The following is a 22,229-nucleotide window of genomic DNA, read 5'->3' as shown; positions in this document are numbered from 1 at the left end:
CTAGACATGCCTGGTGCATCACTGCTCCATGTGTCTCCCCCTCTTGCCATGGGAGCCACTTCTTATTTATTCACCTCTAACCTCATTTCTTTCTGGTTCAATACATGACAATTTGAAATTCTGTTCTCCATCTTGTTTTCTTATTTTTTTAATCTTCTTCAAAATCATCCTTACATCTTACATTCATCACCACTAAAGTGTATCATCAATTCTTTCTAGAGAATGAAAATATTTTCCTTAAGCATAATATTATGTCATCTCTGAAACTATTTTATCCCTATTATATTTCTATATTCCAATTGTAGACTTAATATGCAAACATCTCAAATGATTATAAATGAATACAATGCAACTAAAATTTTTGTCTTTCTTCTTTTACCTCCTTTGTTTTCTATCCTCTTCAATGGATCCTTTTTTCTAAATGTGTTTATATTGTAAGTAAAATTTATACTCAGTGAGATTTTAGAAATATAAAGTTAGTCTATTTTAAAGGTGAAATGTATAGGCAAATATCAATAAATTGTGATGAGCTATATAAACTGCCAGGGTATTTTGTCAGAGGTAGATTCATAAATGGTTGCTCTATTTTGTAGGGGCTTCCCTGGTGGCTCAAATGGTATAGAATCTTCCTGCAATGCAGGAGACCCAGCTTCCATGTCTGGGTCAGGAAGATCTTCTAGAGAAGGAAATGGCAACCCACTCCAGTATCCTTCCTAGGGAATCCCATGTACAGAGGAGCCTGGCAGGCTGCAGTCCATGGAGTCACAAAGAGTCGACACAGCTAAGCAACTAGGCACACACACTAGCCTAACCTTAAATTACAACATTCTAAACAAGTATTCTAAACTCCATTACAACATTATTTTCTTCCTAATTCCTCAAATAAATTCTTGCTGGGTAAAAGTAAAATAGTCATTGTTTAACTACTATTACAGTCCCAGGGAGACTTCCCTGGTAGCTCAGCTGGTAAAGAATCGGCCTGCAATGCAGGAGACCTGGGTTCAGTCCCTGGGTTGGGAAGATCCCCTGGAGGATGGCATGGCAACCCACTCTAGTATTCTTGCCTGGAGAATCCCCACGGACAGAGAAGCCTGGTGGGCTACTGACCAAGGGTTTGCAAAGAGTCGGACACTACTGAGCGACTAAGCACAAGCACACAGTCCCAAGGGCTTCCGTAACTGCTTTGACAATTTACAGGTACAAGATGAGAGATTCTCTTATAATATTAAAATTAGACAGCTCCTGAAAGGCTTAAATTCTATTAAATTCAATACGACTGCTTGATAAATACAAAAATAATTTCCCAAGTTCAGTCCAGTGTCATAATCCACATTATTTACACTGACTCTGTGCACTAAAGGAACACGCATTTACAATTATCTGAGGTAAACAGCATTCATTTAGTAAAGAGCATTTCTGAGATTCTGTTTAATACTGAGAAGAATATCTACTGAAAGCCAGATTCTAGGAAATGAAAGGTTCAAAGATTTTTTATTACAATAGAACAATTAATGCCTTCAGTGTAAATTTTAAAAGTCAATTTAATGTTTATTTGTGAAAGAAAAATATTTCTAACTGCATGCCATCCTATTTCAACTGATAAACAGGGATTGAATATTTCTTCCAGTTTCATGCAATAAAGTTATTATAATTAAAATAAAAACGGACTTTTCCCCCAAACCTTAATGTCTTTAGTAGCAATTCATTCTTGAGTTTCTTCTTTTGACATGAGTTCCAGGATAGAGGGAATTTCTAATGTTGCCTATCCACCATGTTTTTATATTTTGCTTTAACCCATAGTTTTATTTTTCATTCTTATCCAAACAACGTTAGCTTCAGTAATATGCACTCAAATGTGTAAATTCAAGGATTCTGTCACAGTAAGAAACTCAGTTTCATTTCTTCTCATTTTTTCAAGATAGGAAATATTCTCCAATTTATGTTTTATTTAACTTGGAGCATATTTTTCAAGATTAGAGCAAAACAAATAGTTTTTTCTTTTTTTAAGCAGTTAAGAAAAAATGAATAAAAGGAGAAGATTTCAGGCTCCTTTTTATATTGAAATGGTTCTGTCTTACATGGAAAGCCCAGTTGTTTATTTTGTAGCTTTAAGATTATAGGTATCATCCTTTTTTAAGCAGTATGTCATGTGTCTCAAGAGGATTAACTGATTTAAAATATTTTTTTAAAGGAAAGTTTTCCCTGGAGAACACTGCACAAGATGTTAAGACTATCTGAAAAATGACTGAATGGAGAAATTATAATCCATAAGCTCCATATAGAACAAGACAAAAACACTTTTTTTTTTTTTTTTAAGGCAGCTCTAAGTTGTAAGAGGGCTTCCCTGGTGGCTCAGATGATAAAGAACCTACTTGCAATGTGGAAGACAAGGGTTCAGTCCCTGGGTTGGGAAGATTGCCTGGAGAAGGGAATGGCAACCCACTCCAGTATTCTTGCCTGGAGAATCCCATGGACAGAGGAGCCTGGTGGGCTACAGCCCTTGGGGTCACAAAGAGTTGGACACAACTGAGGGACTACACTTTCACTTCTCATTGTCATAAGTTGCAAACCATAGGAATTAAAAAAATAATAATACTAAGTTACCCTACATGTCCATGACAACTATACATTAAAAACAAAAGAAGAAGAAAAGTGAAAGGCACCTATCTAATTTTCAGTCCAGCAGGAAACATTTTGTAATTAGAAGACAGTGTTTGCTACAACTGCTGCTAAGTCGCTTCAGTCATGTCTGTGACCCCATAGATGGCAGCCCACGAGGCTCCCCCGTCCCTGGGATTCTCCAGGCAACATTAGAGTGGGTTGCCATTTCCTTCTCCAATGCATGCAAGTGAAAGTGAAAGTGAAGTCACTCAGTTGAGACCCCATGGACTACAGCCCACCAGGCGCTCCGTCCATGGGATTTTCCAGGCAAGAGTACTGGAGTGGGGTGCCATTGCCTTCTCTGCTGCTACAACTGCCACCATTCTAACCCAATAAACCACTACCTTCCACCTAGTCTTAATTAATAGCCTTAATAATCTTCTCCTTTTAGGAGATGTCTAAATAATCTTTGCTTCCTTCCCTCATCCAATCCATTTTCTATAGAAAAGATAAAAATATGTCCTTTAAAATTTAATTCATATTATCTCACATCATTGCTAAAATTATGTCCTGAAACATAATTGAATGGCAAGGTACCAGGGACCAGCAAAGAATCCTTGGTATAACTCCTCACTTCCTTCCTGTCCTATCTTCATGTTCTTCCACTCTTTTCTTTTTATATTTCATTCTCGAGCTCTTTGTCACCTCTCTCCCCATCTCTGCTCTCACTCCATCACCAAACTCCAACCTCAGATTATTTTGGGTTGGCCACAAAGTTCATTCAGATTTTTCCTTAACATTTTCATGGAAAAGCCTGAATTCACTTTTTGGGCAACCCAATATATCTCCATAAAAAAGTCAATTTGCACAGTGACCATTTGTGAGGAGACATTTCTCTTCTCATGGATTTTATGTATAGACTTATTGTTTATAATTCTATCAATATTTATTTCTACATGTCATTTCTTCACTTTTTAAATCTGGTTCTCCTACAAAATTCCAGTTGCATCATAGTAGAACCTTGTCTATTATATTTTTCATCCATAAAATTTTAGGATCTGAAATGACCCTGGTACTAAGTAGCAACTGAATAAATATAGGTGATGAGTTAAAAACAGAATTATCTTGATAGGAGAGCTGATGAAGTTTATTCTAAAATTTTGGTAAAGATAGAACAGAACAAGAAATAAGGCAAATTCACTAAATATGACCAAGCATAGCAACAGGAAGTCTGGGCAGTAAGAACGGGGAGAATTTAGAGGAGATGGCACAGGGAATTCTACTCAATACTCTGTAATGACCTATGCTTCAAAAAAAATAAGTAAATAAGTTCACATGGTACAACCAAGTGTTTGCATGCTGCAACAAAAATCAAAGATCCCACGTGCCATAACTAAGACTTGGTACAGCCAAATAAATAAATACAAATTTAAAAGTATTTAAAAGTAGTTTAATTATTGTGTTACTTTTTCAACCTGAGTACTACTTTAATAAAATTGCTTTTTTAAAAAAATTAAAGATATATGTATATATGCAAAGTTCAAAAAGTGAAAAATTCTGGAACCCTGCCAATGAAAATTAGTAGCCTCCTGCTTCATCCCTCACCTATCGTTAACTCTTATTCTCTAGATACTTACAGTGTCAGTTTTTGTCCCCTTCGATATTTATTACTATTTCTTAAATGACATTTTCAGTTTAGGCTATTGGATTTCTAGTATTAAAAATTAGTTATTTATTTTCTTATATCCTTACTCCTTCCTTGGGTTGGGAACATGCCCTGGAGAAGGAAATGGAAACTCACTCCAGTATTCTTGTTGGCTTCCCCAATGGCTCAGTGGGTAAATAATCTACTTGCAATGCAGGAGACAAACCGAGGAGACTTCCCAGTATTCTTGCCTGGGTAATCCCATGGACAGAGGAGCCTGGCAGGCTACAGCCCATGGGGTTGCAAAGAGTCTGAGACAATGTAGAGACTAAATCACCACCACAAAAATAATTTCTATTAATATTTCTCATTTTTATTATATTTTTCATACTTTTATAGTGATCACAAGTTTTATCATAATTTACACTATTTTGACAATGAAATTATTTTTCAAGCTGAGCAACATCTTTGTCTACATGCTTTTTCTCTATTTAACAATATTTTGTATCCACAGGGATCAATTTACATTAAAATAATTGCATAAGTATTTACATATTTTTCAGTATTCCCAACTCAGGCCAGAATCCAGAAGTGCGACTATATCCTCAAAAATAACAGATACATTAGGCAAGCATCCATCTTCATTTTCTCTTTCCTCAGCATCACCTGTTCTGGAACACTTTTTGCTCGCAGCCATGTCAGCATGGATTGTTTCTAGGTTCGATGTACAACTCTTGTATAGAAATGCCTGTTTCCCATATACATGAAGAGTACTTTTACCTTTCTCCTCTTTCCAAGTGTAGTTACATGTTTGGGGGATATTTGAACTTCCTAATATAGTGACACTCTTTAAGGCCACAATAAAAAATTATGAGACCAAAATTTATAAATATGGAATTAGAAACATCAGATCAGATCAGATCAGTCGCTCAATCATGTCCGACTCTTTGCTACCCCATGAATCGCAGCATGCCAGGCCTCCCTGTCCATCACCAACTCCCGGAGTTCACTCAGACTCACGTCCATCGAGTCAGTGATGCCATCCAGCCATCTCATCCTCTGTCGTCCCCTTCTCCTCCTGCCCCCAATTGCTCCCAGCATCAGAGTCTTTTCCAATGAATCAACTCTTCACATGAGGTGGCCAAAGTACTGGAGTTTCAGCTTTAGCATCATTCGTTCCAAAGAAATCCCAGGGCTGATCTCCTTCAGAATGGACTGGTTGGACCTCCTTGCAGTCCAAGGGACTCTCAAGAGTCTTCTCCAACACCACAGTTCAAAAGCATCAATTCTTCGGCGCTCAGCCTTCTTCACAGTCCAACTCTCACATCCATACATGACCACAGGAAAAACCATAGCCTTGACTAGACAAACCTTTGTTGGCAAAGTAATCTCTCTGCTTTTCAATATGCTATCTAGGTTGGTCATAACTTGCCTTCCAAGGAGTAAGTGTCTTTTAATTTTATGGCTGCAGTCACCATCAGCAATGATTTTGGAGCCCAGAAAAATAAAGTCTGACACTGTTTCCCCATCTGTTTCCCATGAAGTGGTGGGACCGGATGCCATGATCTTTGTTTTCTGAATGTTGAGCTTTAAGCCAACTTTTTCACTCTCCACTTTCACTTCCATCAAGAGGCTTTTGAGTTCCTCTTCACTTTCTGCCATAAGGGTGGTGTCATCTGCATATCTGAGGTTATTGATATTTCTCCCGGCAATCTTGATTACAGCTTGTGTTTCTTCCAGTCCAGCGTTTCTCATGATGTAATCTGCATATAAGTTAAATAAACAGGGTGACAATATACAGCCTTGACAAACTCCTTTTCCTATTTGGAACCAGTCTGTTGTCTCATGTCCAGTTCTAACTGTTGGTTCCTGACCTGCATACAAATTTCTCAAGAGGCAGATCAGGTGGTGTGATATTCCCATCTCTTTCAGAATTAGAAACATACATGGATGTTATTTAGAATAAGGAAAATCACAGCAAGCCACACATTAGTTAAGCTATTAAAATCATAAAATGCAGAAGTGAAAATAAGGTCTGTTCTACTTTACTTCAACTTAGTAAACAAGGTCCCACACAGTGAACACAGGGTTGCCACTACCAGGACCAATACAAACCCAGAGACGGGGCTGAACAAGGGAAAATAAAAATGCTGCAAACCTCTCCTATGGTTTCAGTTTATTTTTCTTTATTCAACACTTTCTTGATTGTTATAAACATTTGCTTGTGTCCAGAGTTCCAGAATAATTGATTCTGAAATTTTGGCTCAATATGTCTGTATTTCTGTGATGTTAGATCCAGTAGAAAAATCTGAATGAAATGTTTGGCCAACCCAATACTACAGTTAGAACTGGACATTGAACAACAGACTGGTTCCAAGTAGGAAAAGGAGTACATCAAGGCTGTATATTGTCACCTGCTTATTTAACTTATATGCAGAGTACATCATGAGAAATGCTGGGCTGGAAGAAGCACAAACTGGAATCAAGATTGCTGGGAAAAAAATCAATAACCTCATATATGCAGATGACACCACACTTATGGCATAAAGTGAAGAGGAACTAAAAAGCCTCTTGATGAAGGTGAAAGAGAAGAGTGAAAAAGTTGGCTTAAAACTCAACATTCAGAAAATGAACATCATGGCCTCTGGTCCCATCACTTAATGGGAAATAGATGGCGAAACAGTGGAAACAGTGTCAGACTTTATTTTGGGGGGCTCCAAAATAACTGCAGATGGTGACTGCAGCCATAAAATTAAAAGACACTTACTCCTTGGAAGGCAAGTTATGACCAACCTAGATAGCATATTGAAAAGCAGAGAGATTACTTTGCCAACAAAGGTTTGTCTAGTCAAGGCCATGGTTTTTCCAGTGGTCATGTATGGATGTGAGAGTTGGACTGTGAAGAAAGCTGAGCACCGAAGAATTGATGCTTTTGAACTGTGGTGTTGGAGAAGACTCTTGAGAGTCCCTTGGACTGCAGGGAGATCCAACCAGTCCATTCTGAAGGAGATCAGCCCTGGGATTTCTTTGGAATGAATGATGCTGAAGCTGAAACTCCAGTACTCTGGCCACCTCATGCGAAGAGTTGATTCATTGGAAAAGACTCTGATCCTGGGAGGGATTGGGGGCAGGAGGAGAAGGGGACAACAGAGGATGAGATGGCTGGATGTCATCACCGACTTGATGGACGTGAGTCTGAGTGAACTCTGGAGTTGGTGATGGACAGGGAGGCCTGGCGTGCTGCCATTCATGGGGTCACAAAGAGTCGGACACGACTAAGTGACTGAACTGAACTGAATACAACAGGAAAAAGTGGATACCCAAATACCATCAAAATAATTATGTCCTGTGCTAAATTATCAAAAGATTAATTTAGTAATCCAGTTTCAAGGAGCCAAGTACAAGCTGATAGCACATTTTGCTGTACATAATGATCAGGCAATGAAACAGTCTGAACCACAACAGAGTAGTCACAAAACATAGGAATATAAAATTTGGAAGATCCCCAAAAGTGTCAAAAAATAATTAGCTACACTCTACGAAATCATTTAGTCTTTCATCACAGCATGTTATTTCTACACATATTTCTACACAAAATTATTTATACTTTTCATGGGCTTCCCTGGTGTCTCAGTTGGTAAAGAATTCGCCTGCAATGCGGGAAACCTTGGTTCAATCCCTGGGTTGTGAAGATCCCCTGGAGAAGGGAAGGGCTACTCACTCCAGTATTCTGGCCTGGAGAATTCCATGGACTGCATAGTTCATGGGGTCGCAAAGAGTCGGAAATGACTAAGCAACTTTCACTTCACTTCATACTTTTCACATTTTATTTTTCCATCAGTATCTGAATTTAACTTACAACCCTTATAACCACCAAACAGTGTTCATTTATTTAACACAGAAAATCTCATTTATTATTTTTAATAAGTATCTTATTTTTTGCTAAATGTATTAGCCTGCAGATATATTTATTATATTGTTTTATCTTTAGTCCAAGGAATGAGTTTACACTTTCAAAATCTGTATCATATAAAAGGACAGAACTTTAAGAAAGCTGAGTGAAACAGAAACCAAAAATGCTTTCCTTTATCATCTTCCTTATGATACATGGGAAAATATGTGTACTATTTATGATTTGTAATTCCTTCAACTCATTTATTGTTGTACAAACCATAGGAAGTAGGCTTGTATATCCAAGTGATTTTTGAAACCTGGGTTAGGTATTTTTTGTCATTAATATGTTGGTCATTTCCCCAAGAGTCAGCAGTCTTCTATACCTTCTTATGGCCCTTATTGTATTATTTTTGGAAATATCTACATTTCCTTTAACTCTTTAGTTCTACTGTTTTTGTACACGAGTATTTTGCCATTTATAAACTGGTTAGATTTATTCACACAGACATTTCTCAAATGTTTTAACTGAGAAATCCTGGAAGTTAAAATGGTTGATAATTGTTGAGTTATCAATTTTACTAGACATGATACTTTGCAGTCCATTCTACAGGAGATCAGCCCTGGGTGTTCTTTGGAAGGAATGATGCTAAAGCTGAAACTCCAGTACTTTGGCCACCTCATGCGAAGAGTTGACTCATTGGAAAAGACTCTGATGCTGGGAGGGATTGGGGGCAGGAGGAGAAGGGGACGACAGAGGATGAGATGGCTGGATGGCATCACCGACTCGATGGATGTGAGTTTGAGTGAACTCCAGGATTTGGTGATGGACAGCGAGGCCTGGCGTGCTGCGATTTTCATGGGGTCACAAAGAGACACGACTGAGAGACTGAACTGAACTGAACTGATGAATATTGCGCTATATGTAGCTCAGGAGACAGATCAAAAAAACTATTGTTACAACGTACATCAAAGTGTTCTGCCTAAGTTCTCTTCTAGGAGTTTTATGGTTTCAGGACTTACATTTAGGTCTTTAACCCATCATTTTCAGTTTATTTTTGTATATGGTGTGAGGAAATGTTCTAATCTCATTCTTTTACATGTAGCTGCCCACTGTATTTTCTTGCCTCCTTTATTACAGATTAATTGACCATAAATGTGTGGATTAATTTCTGGACTCTGTATTCTGTGCCATTAATCTCTGTGTCCTTTTTTTTTTCTTTTGTTCCAGTGCCATACTTTCTCTCTCTCTCTCTCTCTCTCTCTCTCTCTCTCTCTCTCTCTCTTTCTCTCTTTCTCTCTCTCTCTCTCTCTCTCTCTTTCTCTCTCTCTCTTTTTTGCCTGTGCCAAGCAGCTTACAGATCTTAGTTCCCCAACCAGGGACCAAACCCAGGCCCCTGCAGTGAAAGTGCTGAGTCCCAACCACTGGACTACCAGGAAATTCCCACCATACTGCTTTAATTAATGTAGTCTAAAGTGTGGGACAGTTATGCTTCCAGTTTTCATTTTTTTTTCTAAAGATTAATATAGCAATTTGAGATCTTCTGTGGTTCCATATAAATTTTAAGAGTATCAGTTCTAGTTTTGGGGAAAATGTCAGGGGTATTTTGATACAGTGCCATTAAATCTTTAGACTGTTTGGGTAGTCTAACAACTATTGTATCTTAAAACTATTCATGCTTCCAATCCAAGAATACAAGATATCTTTCCTTCTTTATCATTTTCAAATACCTTCATAAATTTTTTACACCTCTCAAAGTATAGTATAGTAACCACTTCCTTGGTTAAGTTTATTCCTAGGTATTTTTATTGGAATTTCATTGAAACAATTTTTGGTTGAACTGACATAACAATATTGAGTCTTCCAATTCATGAACAAGAGTAATAAATATGAGAATAGAACAAGAAAAAATCCTGCAGTACAGAGTTTATATTATGCATTTAAAGAAAAAGTCATGAGTATGTATATATATGTATGAGTATGCATGCATATATTGGCACTAATAATAAAGAACACCACTATCAATGAAGGAGACATAAGAAATGTGGATTCAATCCCTGGGTCAGAAGGATCCCCTGGAAGAGGGCATGGCAACCCACCTCAGTATTCTCTCCTTGAGAATCCCATGGACAGAGGATCCTGGCAACCTGCAGTCCATAGGGTCACAAACAGTTGGACACAGCTGAAGTGACTTAGCACAGCACATATATGTATCCAAAGAAGTAGGTTAGCTTTATATAAAGATATTAATGGATACAAAATTCCATGATTAGAAGCATCATATGTGTTGTCCTTCCAACTGTTCCCTATCTTCTGTTCTCCAAATCCCTGTACAGAAGCCTATAATATGTTACTAACTCCACTACTTTCCTAGCCTCCAAAATACACTTGTTATTCTTTTTCTCTTGCCTTGTAAAGTTAAGGAATTATCAAATACCTTCTTTGTGATTTCTCTTTAACTCTTCTTTTTATTTTCAGTCTTCCTCTATTACTATAACCTGGAATTGAAATCACACACTTGCTGTGCTATGTGTGTGCTAAGTCACTTCAGCCGTGTATGACTTTGCTATGGACTGTAGCACACCAGGCTCCTCTGTCTGTGGGATTCTGCAGGCAAGATTACTAAAGTCGGTTCCCATTTCCTTTTCCAGGGGATCTTCCCAACCCAGGAATCAAACCTGCATCTCCTGTGTCTCCTGCACTGAGGGGCCGGTTCTTTACCACTAGTGCCACCTGCTACAGTAATATCCTAATTGGTCTGTCTGAATCAAGCCTGTGTTTTGCACCACATTTCTCCCATTTTACTTGCCTGGTGGCTCAGACGGTAAAGTGTCTGTCTACAATGCAGGAGACCTGGGTTCAATCCCTGGGTCAGGAAGATTCCCTGGAGAAGGAAATGGCAACCCACTCCAGTACTCTTGCCTAGAAAAGCCCATGGACGGAGGAGCCTGGTGCAGGCTACTGCTCATAAGGTTGCAAAGAGTTGGACACGACTGAGCGACTTCACTTTCACTTTCTCCCATTTTAAAGTTCACATTTGTACCACATTTAATGTTCATATATTTGTACCACATGTAATGTTCACATTTGTACCACATTTAATGTTCACATATTCACATCTCTCTCCTTTTAATGTTGTAATTATCTTTTTTGAAAACCACCCCATTGACCACACACTATTTCTAATATAATACCTGGCATCCAATTCTTCTGCACTATGGCATAAACACACATTTCAAATCTATTTTTTTTTTTTTTTTTTGCCAATAACTAACTTCAAACATTTTAGTACCTCAAACTAGCAAACCTACAGCCCTCTGATCATGATGTGGACATTCTCAAGTACAAGATATGCCTCAGGACACCTTCCATACCACTTCCCATAACTGTAGCAGGATGAGAGGTGAAAACGATTGTTATTTTCACTAGCTAACATTGGACATTACTTTGCCAACAAAGGTCCGTCTAGTCAAGGCTATGGTTTTTCCAGTGGTCATGTATGGATGTGAGAGTTGGACTATGAAGAAAGCTGAGTGCCGAAGAATTGGTGCTTTTGAACTGTGGTGTTGGAGAAGACTCTTGAGAGTCCCTTGGACTGCAAGGAAATCCAACCAGTCCATTCTAAAGGAGATCAGTCCTGGGTGTTCTTTGGAAGGAATGATGCTGAAGCTGAAACTCCAATACTTTGGCCACCTCATGCAAAGAGTTGACTCATTGGAAAAGACTCTGATGCTGGAAGGGATTGGGGGCAGGAGGAGAAGGGGACGACAGAGGATGAGATGGCTGGATGGCATCACCGACTCGATGGACCTATTTGAGTGAATTCCGGGAGTTGGTGATGGACAGGGAGGCCTGGCGTGCTGCGATTCATGGGGTTGCAAAGAGTCGACATGACTGAGTGACTGAATTGAACTGAACATTGTTTCTTTTTAGAGAACAAACTAAATTTATTTAATAAGAAAGCTTGATATCACTCATGAAAGAAGATAAGGTCATAGGGTTTGGGCTGAAAGGTGGGTCAAGGAAGTGATTAATAGGTGAATTTGCCATAAAAAAATGAGTAAGAAAATAACAATTACATTTCTAACATCTATGCTGCAGTTTCCTCATCTGTAAAATGGAGATTATATTAGCATTTACTTTAGTTTACTGGGATATATAAGCACATAGTCAGTGCTATATAGGTGTTAAGCTCTAATATTATTCTATTCTGAGCCAGCTTTCACATAATAGATAGGTTCATTAGGAAAAGTGAAAGTTGCTCAGTCATGTCCAACTCTTTGTGACTCCGTGGACATCCATGGAATTCTCCATGCCAGAATACAGGAGTGGGCAGTCTTTCCCTTCTCCAGGGGACCTTCCCAACACAGGGATTGAACCCAGGTCTCCCACATTGGAGACAGATTCTTTACCAGCTGAGGTACAAGGGAAGCCCAAGAACAGTGGAGTGAGTAGCCTATCCTTTCTCCAGTGGATCTTCCCAACCCAGAAATCCAGCCAGGGTCTCTTGTATTGCAGGTGGATTCTTTATCAACTGAGCTATCAGGGAACTATCAACTTCGCAACTGTGCAGTTAAGTGTTATTCAGATGGAAATGGATAGAGGACCTATTTTTATCAACTGCCAACTCTAATTTCTCCAATTACATATAATAAGCATAAAGGAAGATGTTTTGATATTCTGTTTCTTTGCATATTTTCCATGAATACCCAATATCAGAGTGCAACCCTTGTTTTCTTATCTACAGTTTTTAAATATATAATATATAGTGACTAACACTAATGCTATCTATGGTTAGTTATTATCAATCACTTTTTATTATAAACCTCAGTAAATGAGTATTTTATTTGCTATAAAGTAATTTACAGTATAGACTATACTAAGAATCAGAGCAGAAGGGGACAACAGAGGATGAGATGGTTGGATGGCATCACCGACTCAATGGACATGGGTTTGGGTGGACTCTGGGAGTTGGGGATAGACAAGGAGGCCTGGCATGCTGCAGTTCATGGGGTCAAAAAAGAGCCGGACACTACTGAGCAACTGAACTGAACTGAACTGAGGAACAGTAGTATTTGTGGGTTAATGAGATTGTTGTATTTCCTAACTAAAGCTATGATTCATGCCATGATCAATGTAAAGTCAGACTCAGATTGTAAAAGAGTCCAAGTAGAAGACAGAAAAAATATTTGAAGCTTGAAGATGGAGTTAATATTCAGAGAGACAGACAGATGAAGGGAGGTAGATTTCAATAAATCAGGTGCGTAGTATTAAGGTAAGTATAGGAAATAGGCTCTGCTACAGTGGCTTTGGGGGCTTCCCTGGTGGCTCAGCAGTAAAGAATCCACCTGCAATGCAGGAGACCTGGGTTCAATCCCTGGTGGGAGAAGATCCCCTGGAGGAGGGCATGGCAACTCACTTCAGGATGCTTGACTAGAGAATCCCATGGACAGAGAAGCCTGCTGGGCCATAGTCCATAGAGTCACAAAGAGTTGGACATGATTGAAGCCACTGAGCATGCACGCACACACAGTGGCTATAAATGGCTAATATTTATAGCTTCTCTGTACCATGCTGCACACCACAAACAATTTCAGTGGTAGTTATGGGTGGTTCTGACAGATGTTTTCTTAATTTCATTATCTGAAATTAGTTATGCATCTTTTATCACTTTGTCATTTCTATATAACAAATCTTTCCTAAACTTAGTGTCTGAAAACAACAAACTTCTGTTATTTCTCATGAGTCTATGGTTCAGCTAGGAGGTTCTGCTGATCTGGTCTGGATTTTCCTACATTTGGGGAAATCAATTGGCTATAAGCTGATCTAGAATGCTTCAGTTGGGATGAAGGAGCTCTGCTTAAATATATCTTTCTTGTTCCAGCAGATTAGCCTTGTTTTGTGTCTCATGAGAATCACATGGTCCAAGAGATAGAGGATGTGTGCTTGGTTTCTTGACTCTTACACTTTAGTACAACATTTCTTTAGTCACATTCTTTTCGCAAGAGCAAGTCAACAGGTCTAGATTAGATTCAAAGGATGGAAAAAATAGGCATTTCTCCAATGGAGATGAAGAATCACATTCTAAAGAATATGACCACCTGTCTATTCATCACCACACAGTTAATGAGGAATTACCTAATTACTTTCAAAACTGTGATGTGTATTAGTACATCCTAGGGCTTTTGCAATCAAATTACCACAAAGGAAGTGGCTTAAAATAATTGAAATTTACTCTCTCACAGATCAGGAGGCAAGAAGTCTGAAACCAAGCTGTAAGCAGGATGGGAACTTGCCAACAATCCCGGTGTTCCTGGCATATAGCTACATCTCTTCAGCTCCCGCCTCCATCTTCACATGGCTGTGTTTTTACAGGTCTGTATATCTCTGTGTCTCTAAATCTTTCCTTATGTAATGACACTAGTCATTGGATTTATCACCCACTCTAATCCATTAGAGCTTCCCTTGTGGCTCAGCTGGTAAAGAATCTTCCTGCAAAGCAGGAGACTTGGGGAGACTTGGGTTCAATCCCTGGGTTGGGAAGATCCCCTGGAGAAGGGAAAGACTGCCCACTCCAGTATTCTGGCATGGAGAAGTCCATGGACTGTATAGTCCATGGGGTTGCAAAGAGTTGGACATAACTGAGTGACTTTCACTTTCAATCCATTATAACCTCATCTTCATCTGATTATAAATACTCTATTTCCAAATAAGGTAGGACTTCAGCATATCTTTTGGGGGACACAAATCAGTCCACAAGAGTGATCATATATATTCTATCAAAATATATATGGAATTTAAAGATGGTAACGACAACCCTATATGTGAGACAGCAAAAGAGACACAGATATATAGAACAGTCTTTTGGACTCTGTGGGAGAGGGAGGGGGGATGATTTGAGAGAATGGCATTAAAACATGTATAATATCATATAAAAAACAAATCGCCAGTCCAGGTTCGATGCAGGATACAGGAAGCTTGGGGCTGGTGCACTGGGATGACCCAGAGGGATGGTATGGGGACGGAGGTGGGAGGGGGGTTTGGGATGGGGAGCACGTGTACACCCGTGGTGGATGCATGTTCATGTATGGCAAAACCAATACAATATTGTAAAGTAAAAAAAATAATAATAATTTTAAAAAGTGCTTAAGAGAAATCAAATTCTCTTATATATGATTGTTACATATATATGCAAAAAAATGTGCCTCTCATTTCAAAATGTTCATTTCATAGGCTTCTAAGATATTTTGATGGAACTTATAAATAAATTCAATCAAATGACATTTGCTTCCTGAATTATTTGATTTTTTATTCATTAGAATTTTTCATTTTTAAAAAATAAACTGACTTTTGATGATTTACATAGGAGAAACATTCAAAACATATTTAGAAGCCTACTGCATAGAAATGGAAAGGAAAATGTAAAAAAAATCAAGACTGTTGTGAAATTTAAATTTATACTCCAGAATCAGTTGTATAAGTACTCTGCTGTGGCACAACTATCATCTGAATGCCATGGCTTAAGCTTGCACCCCGAGTACTGGACACGGGGACCTGCCATAGTCACTGTGGTCTCCTTTGTTCCTGGACGCTGGGAGCCACTGGCTTCATGTGAATCCCTACTGTCCTATCTCTTTACACGGTTAAATTGCAATTCAAAATATGATTAATTGAGCTTAAGTTACCTATGTTCAAACTAGCCATAAGGGAATCTGGTAAAACATGGTCTATCCGGCCTTCATCTCTTCTCCATGGTAGACGGTTTCTTCCTTGCCCTTAGAATCGTAAAATGAGGAGTCCAGAGGCTAAGTGATCCATAGATAACTCCTGCCCCCTCCTTTCTGGATATATTAAATTGTAATAGCACAATAAAAGCTCAAATGACTTTGCCAAAAACATGGACAGAAATGAAAATTCATGGAAGATAAATACTTACTCAGTATTGGGTTCAGAATTCAAATTAGTGATTATCTATCAAGTCTGTAGGTTTTATTTCACAGTGAATCACCATGTTACATACATTTAATTCTCTGTACTACCTGAACTTTCACAGAACTCACTATCAGTATTTATAATAAGTTTATAAATGTGCATGTATTTGTTATTATAATATTGACTTTGGAGGTTAAGAATTTTGCTTTATGTCATCATTATATAGTTGTATTTTTACTAGCTAATTGTTCTTAAGTCATACCTCTTAACCAAATCTAAAATTCCTTTAGGACAGTTTTATTTATTTCATGTTAAAATATAAATATAAACTATGATATACATTGGATTGGATTCATTAATTTCACTAGAGTGCCACTGAAATAAACCACACAAACTTTTTAAGCTATACTGAAATATGAAATATGTTTGATCACTTTTTCTTCTTACCTCAGCTCCCATATATGTAACAGGATTGGATACTATGCAAACTAACCAATCTAGCTAATTCTTTTGTGTACCAGGTTTGGCATTGGAGGACACCCTCTAATACGCAAAGTTAAGGACATTTAAAGGAAATATTTCCAGAATTGCTTGTAAATACCAATGTGGGGACATATATTTGAAAGCCATCTATGAAACTGAAAACAAAGGAAGGACTCTATGCAAAACATTTTCTGCAAAAATGTCAATGATATCATCATAGTAACAGTGATAAAAATATATGGCCCAAAGTAAACCCTGGGGCTTCCCTTGTAGCTCAGTCAGTAAAGAATCCACCTGCAATTCAGAAGAACCAGTTCAATTCCTGGGTTGAGAAGATTCCACTGGAGAAGGAAATGGCAACCCCTTTCTTGCCTGGGAAATCCCATGGACAGAGGAGCCTGGTGGGTTACAATCCAAGGGGTTGCAAGAGTCAGACACAACTGAGAGAATAAACCACTACCACAAATCCAGGAATTACTGTTAGTAAAGAAAATGTTAGACACCACTGATTTGAGAGGAAAAAGTCATCAAATCAATCTTTTCAATCATAACTCTAAATATAATAATGACTTCATTAATTAGCTTTTGGAACTTTAAAGAATGCCCCTGCTGGCTCAGTGGATAAGAATTCGCCTGCCAATGCAGGGAACACGCGGTTCCATCCCTGGTCCAGGAAGATTCCACATTCTGTAGAGCAACTGAGCCCATGCTCCATGGCTCCTCTAGAGCATGGAGGCAACAAGAGAAACCACCACAATGAGAAGCCCATGCACCACGAGGAAGAACAATCCCCACTTCATGCAACTAGAGAAAGCCTGTGAGTAGCAGTGAAGACCCAGTGCAGCCAAAATAAATAAATAAAAATTTATAAAAACAGAAAAAATCAACTTGTAAATTGAGGCTGAAAAGTTTATTTATTTATTATTTTTTCTTTTTGAGCTGTGAAGAGTTCTGAATTTATATGTAATGCATCTTGCAATTAAATCTATTTTTTGGGGGGGGAATTTCTTTTTTTTTTTAATATTATACATGTTTTAATGCCATTCTCCCAAATCATCCCCCCTCCTTTCAGTTAAGCAACTTTTATCAATTTTAATAAAACTATTTGAATCATAATAATTATAAATTCTCTGTAAAAACTTGTAGACTATCAATCACACAGAATATGCAATAGGTATACGATTTATGAACATTTTTTCTTTCATCTTATAGAAGAAATTAATTTGCATTTCGATCAGAAGGGAATATATGCATAACAAAAACATACCCTATAATATGTGGGGTCCATCCCATATTTTCTGTTAGTCTCTAAGAGTCGCTGAGCATCTTCACTTTCACTTCTCACTTTCATGCCCTGGAGAAGGAAATGGCAGCCCACTCCAGTGTTCTTGCATGGAGAATCCCAGGGACAGCGGAGCCTGGTGGGCTGCCATCTATGGGGTCGCACAGAGTCGGACACGACTGAAGTGACTTAGCAGCAGCAGCAATAATGTTATCAAACAACCAGATAGTGTTTACCATGTGTCAGGTGCTCTCATAAGTTCTTTTACTATACTGCTTATTTCATTCTTCTTTATGTTTGACTATGCTAGTTTATTAAATGCATACACACGCACTACTCAATAGATTTAACAATCTCAAAATTTACTTCTGAGTCACATGAAGCTAGTAGTAAACCACTGCAATAGAGTCTTGCCAGAGGGTCACTGAACTTAGTAACATAAAATACTTGAGTTAGGCTTAAAAAATTAAAAGGCCACTGAAAGACAAATATTTAAAGGAACTGATATTTCCTGCCCCAAATTCCCATTACATTCAATGGATACAAACTTCAGGGAATCACAATTAAACTAAAATAGTCAACAAAAGTTGGAAATTTGAGATGACTTTTAAATTTTGTTGAAAATTGACAACGATTGAGAGTCGTTATTGCTTAAAGAAAAAAATTGTAAAATTAAAAAAAAAAAAAAAAACCACTGGCTAACAAAGACTTAGAGTAACTGTTATCATTATATATGAATTGCATATTCAAAGTCAATATATTCTTATGCTAGTAGAAATATGAGATTTTTCAAAAATTAAATTATTCATTTTGTTCTATGCTGCCCCAAGGTGCTTTGATGCCTGAAAGGCCAAATTACCATGTAAGTGGGGACTTTATCATGATGAAAATGTGCTAGAGACTTTTAAGAGGTTAAGATATTGGACTTCAAATTCAAAAGAGTATGAATTCAAATTCTCAGGACCAGCTCTGCATAACTCTTTGCCTTTTCAAATTAATTTTCTGACCCTAATTTTTCTTTTACAAAAAATAAAAGCAAAAGAAAATCTATCTCTTGGCTTGTTGCAGGTGCATTTATTAAAGGCAGTGACTTGAAAAATCATGTTAGCTATTACTAACTTTACTATTTTTCACTTACAATATTGTCAAGCAAAGATTGTTGTTTAAATTCTAATAGCTGATTGTGGTGCTGGAGAACTCCTGAGGGTCCCTTAGACTCCAAGGAGATCAAACCAGTCAATCCTAAAGGAAATCAATCCTGAATATTCATTGGAAGGACTGATGCTGAAGCTGAAGCTCCAATACTTTGGCTACGATATGAAGAGCTGACTCATTGGAAAAGATCCTTATTCTGGGAAAGATTGAAGGCAAAGGAGAAGGGAACAGCAGAGGATGAGATGATTAGACAGTGTCACCAATTCAATGGACATGAATTTGAGCAACTTCTGGAATACAGTGAAGGACAGGGAGGCCTGGATTCATGGAGTCACAAGGAGTCAGACACAACAACTGAACAACAACAACAACAAATAGCTGATTAATCCAAATTAATAGCAGATTTAGCCAATGATCAAAGAAGTCCAGAAGCATGTTAACAAATATTAAAACTAAGGTAGTTTTTTAAGTAACCTCATTTAAACCCACCACACTTATAAAGGATTTGCACCATGAATTTTTGGCAACTACAAATCTCTACCTTTCATTATCTTTTAAAAATTCACTTAAAACACATTACATGATAGTCTTTGCATCACATTAAATGCAGAATATACAGTGGTTTGTGGCAGATATTTTCGTTTACCTTCCATAACTTTTCCCATCCTGATCTGTGCTCCAGAAGGCTTTCCATTATATTGCACCAGTGGACACTCTTGCCCTCTGTCTCAAATTGGTTTCACTTTCTTTCTTTTCAAAGCTTCACAACTTCACTTTCTTTCTTTTCAAAGCTCCAGTAAATACCTCTTCTCTTTGCCTTTCAGATCAAGCGACATAGCATTTCCATCATATGAGCTGCCCCACAATTTGTTAATCAGTTGAGTTCAGATGCTCAGTCGTGTCCGACTCTTTGTGACCCCGTGAACTGCAGCATGCCAGGCCTCCCTGTCCATCACCAACTCCCAGAGTCTACCCAAGCCCTTGTCCATCGAGTCAGTGATGCCATCCAACCATCTCATCCTCTGTCAACCCCTTCTCCTCCTGCCCTCAATCTTTCCCAGCATCAGGGTCTTTTCAAATGAGTCAGCTCTTCGCATCAGGTGGCCAAAGTATTGGAGTTTCAGCTTCAGCATCAGTCCTTCCAATGAACACCCAGGACTGATCTCCTTTAAGATGGACTGGTTGGATCTCTTTGCAGTCCAAGGGACTCTCAAGAGTCTTCTCCAACACCACAGTTCAAAAGCATCAATTCTTCGGCGCTCAGCTTTCTTCACAGTCCAACTCTCACATCCATACATGACCACTGGAAAAACCATGGCCTTAACTAGATCGACCGTTGTTGGCAAGTGATGTCTCTGCTTTTTAATATGCTGTCATAACTGGTCATAACTTTCCTTGCAAGGAGTAAGCGTCTTTTAATTTCATGGCTGCAGTCACCATCTGCAGTGATTTTGGAGCCCAGAAAAATAAAGTCCGCCACTGTTTCCACTGTTTCCCCATCTATTTCCCATGAAGTGATGGGACCAGTTGCCATGATCTTAGTTTTCTGAATGTTGAGCTTTAAGCCACCTTTTTCACTCTCCTCTTTCACTTTCATCAAAAGGCTCTTTAATTCCTCTTCACATTCTGCCATAACGGTGGTGTCATCTGCATATCTGGAGTTATTGAGATTTCTCCCAGCAATCTTGATTCCAGCTTGTGCTTCTTCCAGCCCAGCATTTCTCATGATGTACTCTGCATATAAGTCAAATAAGCAGGGTGACAATATACAGCCTTGACGTACTCCTTTTCCTATTTGGAACCAGTCTGTTGTTCCACGTCCAGTTGTAACTGTTGCCTCCTGACCTGCATACAGGTTTCTCAAGAGACAGGTCAGGTGGTCTTTTTTGTGAATTTTTGAATAATTCCTTCATAAAGGAACTCAGTTATCCCCGTCTGAACTGGGACTCTGACTGAGACACTGAGATCCACCCATCATAGTAGGTGACCCTGACAAAGTAAGAGCAAATCTTCCACTCCTTCACAGCTTTTGTTCATGGGTTCTGGTGCCCCTACTTTGTCTAGAAAAACTTGACACAATTTAATTCAAAGCACACCTAACTTCTGCAAGACTTTTCGAGTGAATGTCCTCTTGACTGCCCCCTTCACTTCATTGTTCCTTAGGCTGTAGATGATGGGGTTTAACATCGGTGTGATGACAGTGTAGGACAATGATACTAGCTTCTTGCTCTCGGGAGACTGTTTGGATTTGGGCCGTAGGTAGGTCAAGCTGGCTGTTCCATAGAAAAGGGATACCACAATGAGGTGAGATGAACAAGTGGAGAATGCCTTCTGGCGACCGGTAGCAGAGGGCATCATCAGGATGGTTTTAATAATGCGAGTGTAGGAGACCAAAATGAGGGAAAAGGGAAACATAATAAATAGTAGTGTGGAGGCAAGTGCTTGCATTTCATATATGGTTGTATCCTCAGTGACTAGTTTCAACACTGGGGGACCATCACAAAAGAAGTGGTCTATGGTGCTTGGTCCACAGAAAGGATGGGCCATCAACCAAGCTGTCTGTAGCATAGACACGGGAACACCAGACAGCCAAGAACCTACAGCCATCCACAAACATAGGGACCTATTCATTATGACTGAATAGCGGAGAGGATTACAGATGGCTACAAAGCGATCATAAGCCATCATAGAGAGGAGGAAACATTCAGAGCTGCCAAAGAAGAAAAAGAAGTACATCTGGGTACCACAGCCTACAAAAGAGATGCTTTTCCTTGGGGATACTAGATCTACCAACATCTTTGGCACCATGACCAAGGTGAAACAGATTTCAAGAAGTGACAAGTTCCTGAGAAAGAAGTACATGGGTGTTTGAAGAGCAGGATCCACAATGGTAACTGTGACAATAAGGAAGTTACCCAACAAAGTGACTGTATAGATGACCAGGAACAAAACAAATAGGGAATGTTGCATCTCAGGCTTGTTTGTAAAACCATGAAGGATAAATTCAGTCACTTGGGTGTGATTTTCACAGATCATATCTTAGACCAGTTTCTCTCTAATAATCAAAATATATGTGTCAAAGGATCAAAAAATATTCTTTAAATGTATATATAATATCAAATATAATAATAAAATCTATAAATGTATCTTTGTTCTCAGTTGTCTTACCATTCTATTTCTCTGAAACAGAATGTCTACAATAAGACTAAATCAGAGCAAAGAAATAATTTGCATGAATA

The 22,229-nt window shown here is 38.5% G+C and overlaps 1 protein-coding gene across 1 annotated transcript; it reads right to left on the bottom strand.

The window, feature by feature from the left end:
• Nucleotides 1-21,075: 21,075 nt before the first annotated feature.
• LOC113893471 (olfactory receptor 10A7) lies at nucleotides 21,076-22,026 on the bottom strand. Its single transcript, XM_027543448.1, has one exon. The coding sequence runs from the start codon at nucleotides 22,024-22,026 to the stop codon at nucleotides 21,076-21,078; it is 951 nt and encodes a 316-aa protein (XP_027399249.1).
• Between the last annotated feature and the right edge of the window lie 203 nt (nucleotides 22,027-22,229).

The sequence above is a fragment of the Bos indicus x Bos taurus genome, chromosome 5, assembly GCF_003369695.1.
Source record: "Bos indicus x Bos taurus breed Angus x Brahman F1 hybrid chromosome 5, Bos_hybrid_MaternalHap_v2.0, whole genome shotgun sequence".
Lineage (NCBI taxonomy): Eukaryota > Metazoa > Chordata > Mammalia > Artiodactyla > Bovidae > Bos > Bos indicus x Bos taurus.
Note: the sequence above shows the minus strand (reverse complement) of the source record. Positions and strands in the feature narration are given on the sequence as shown.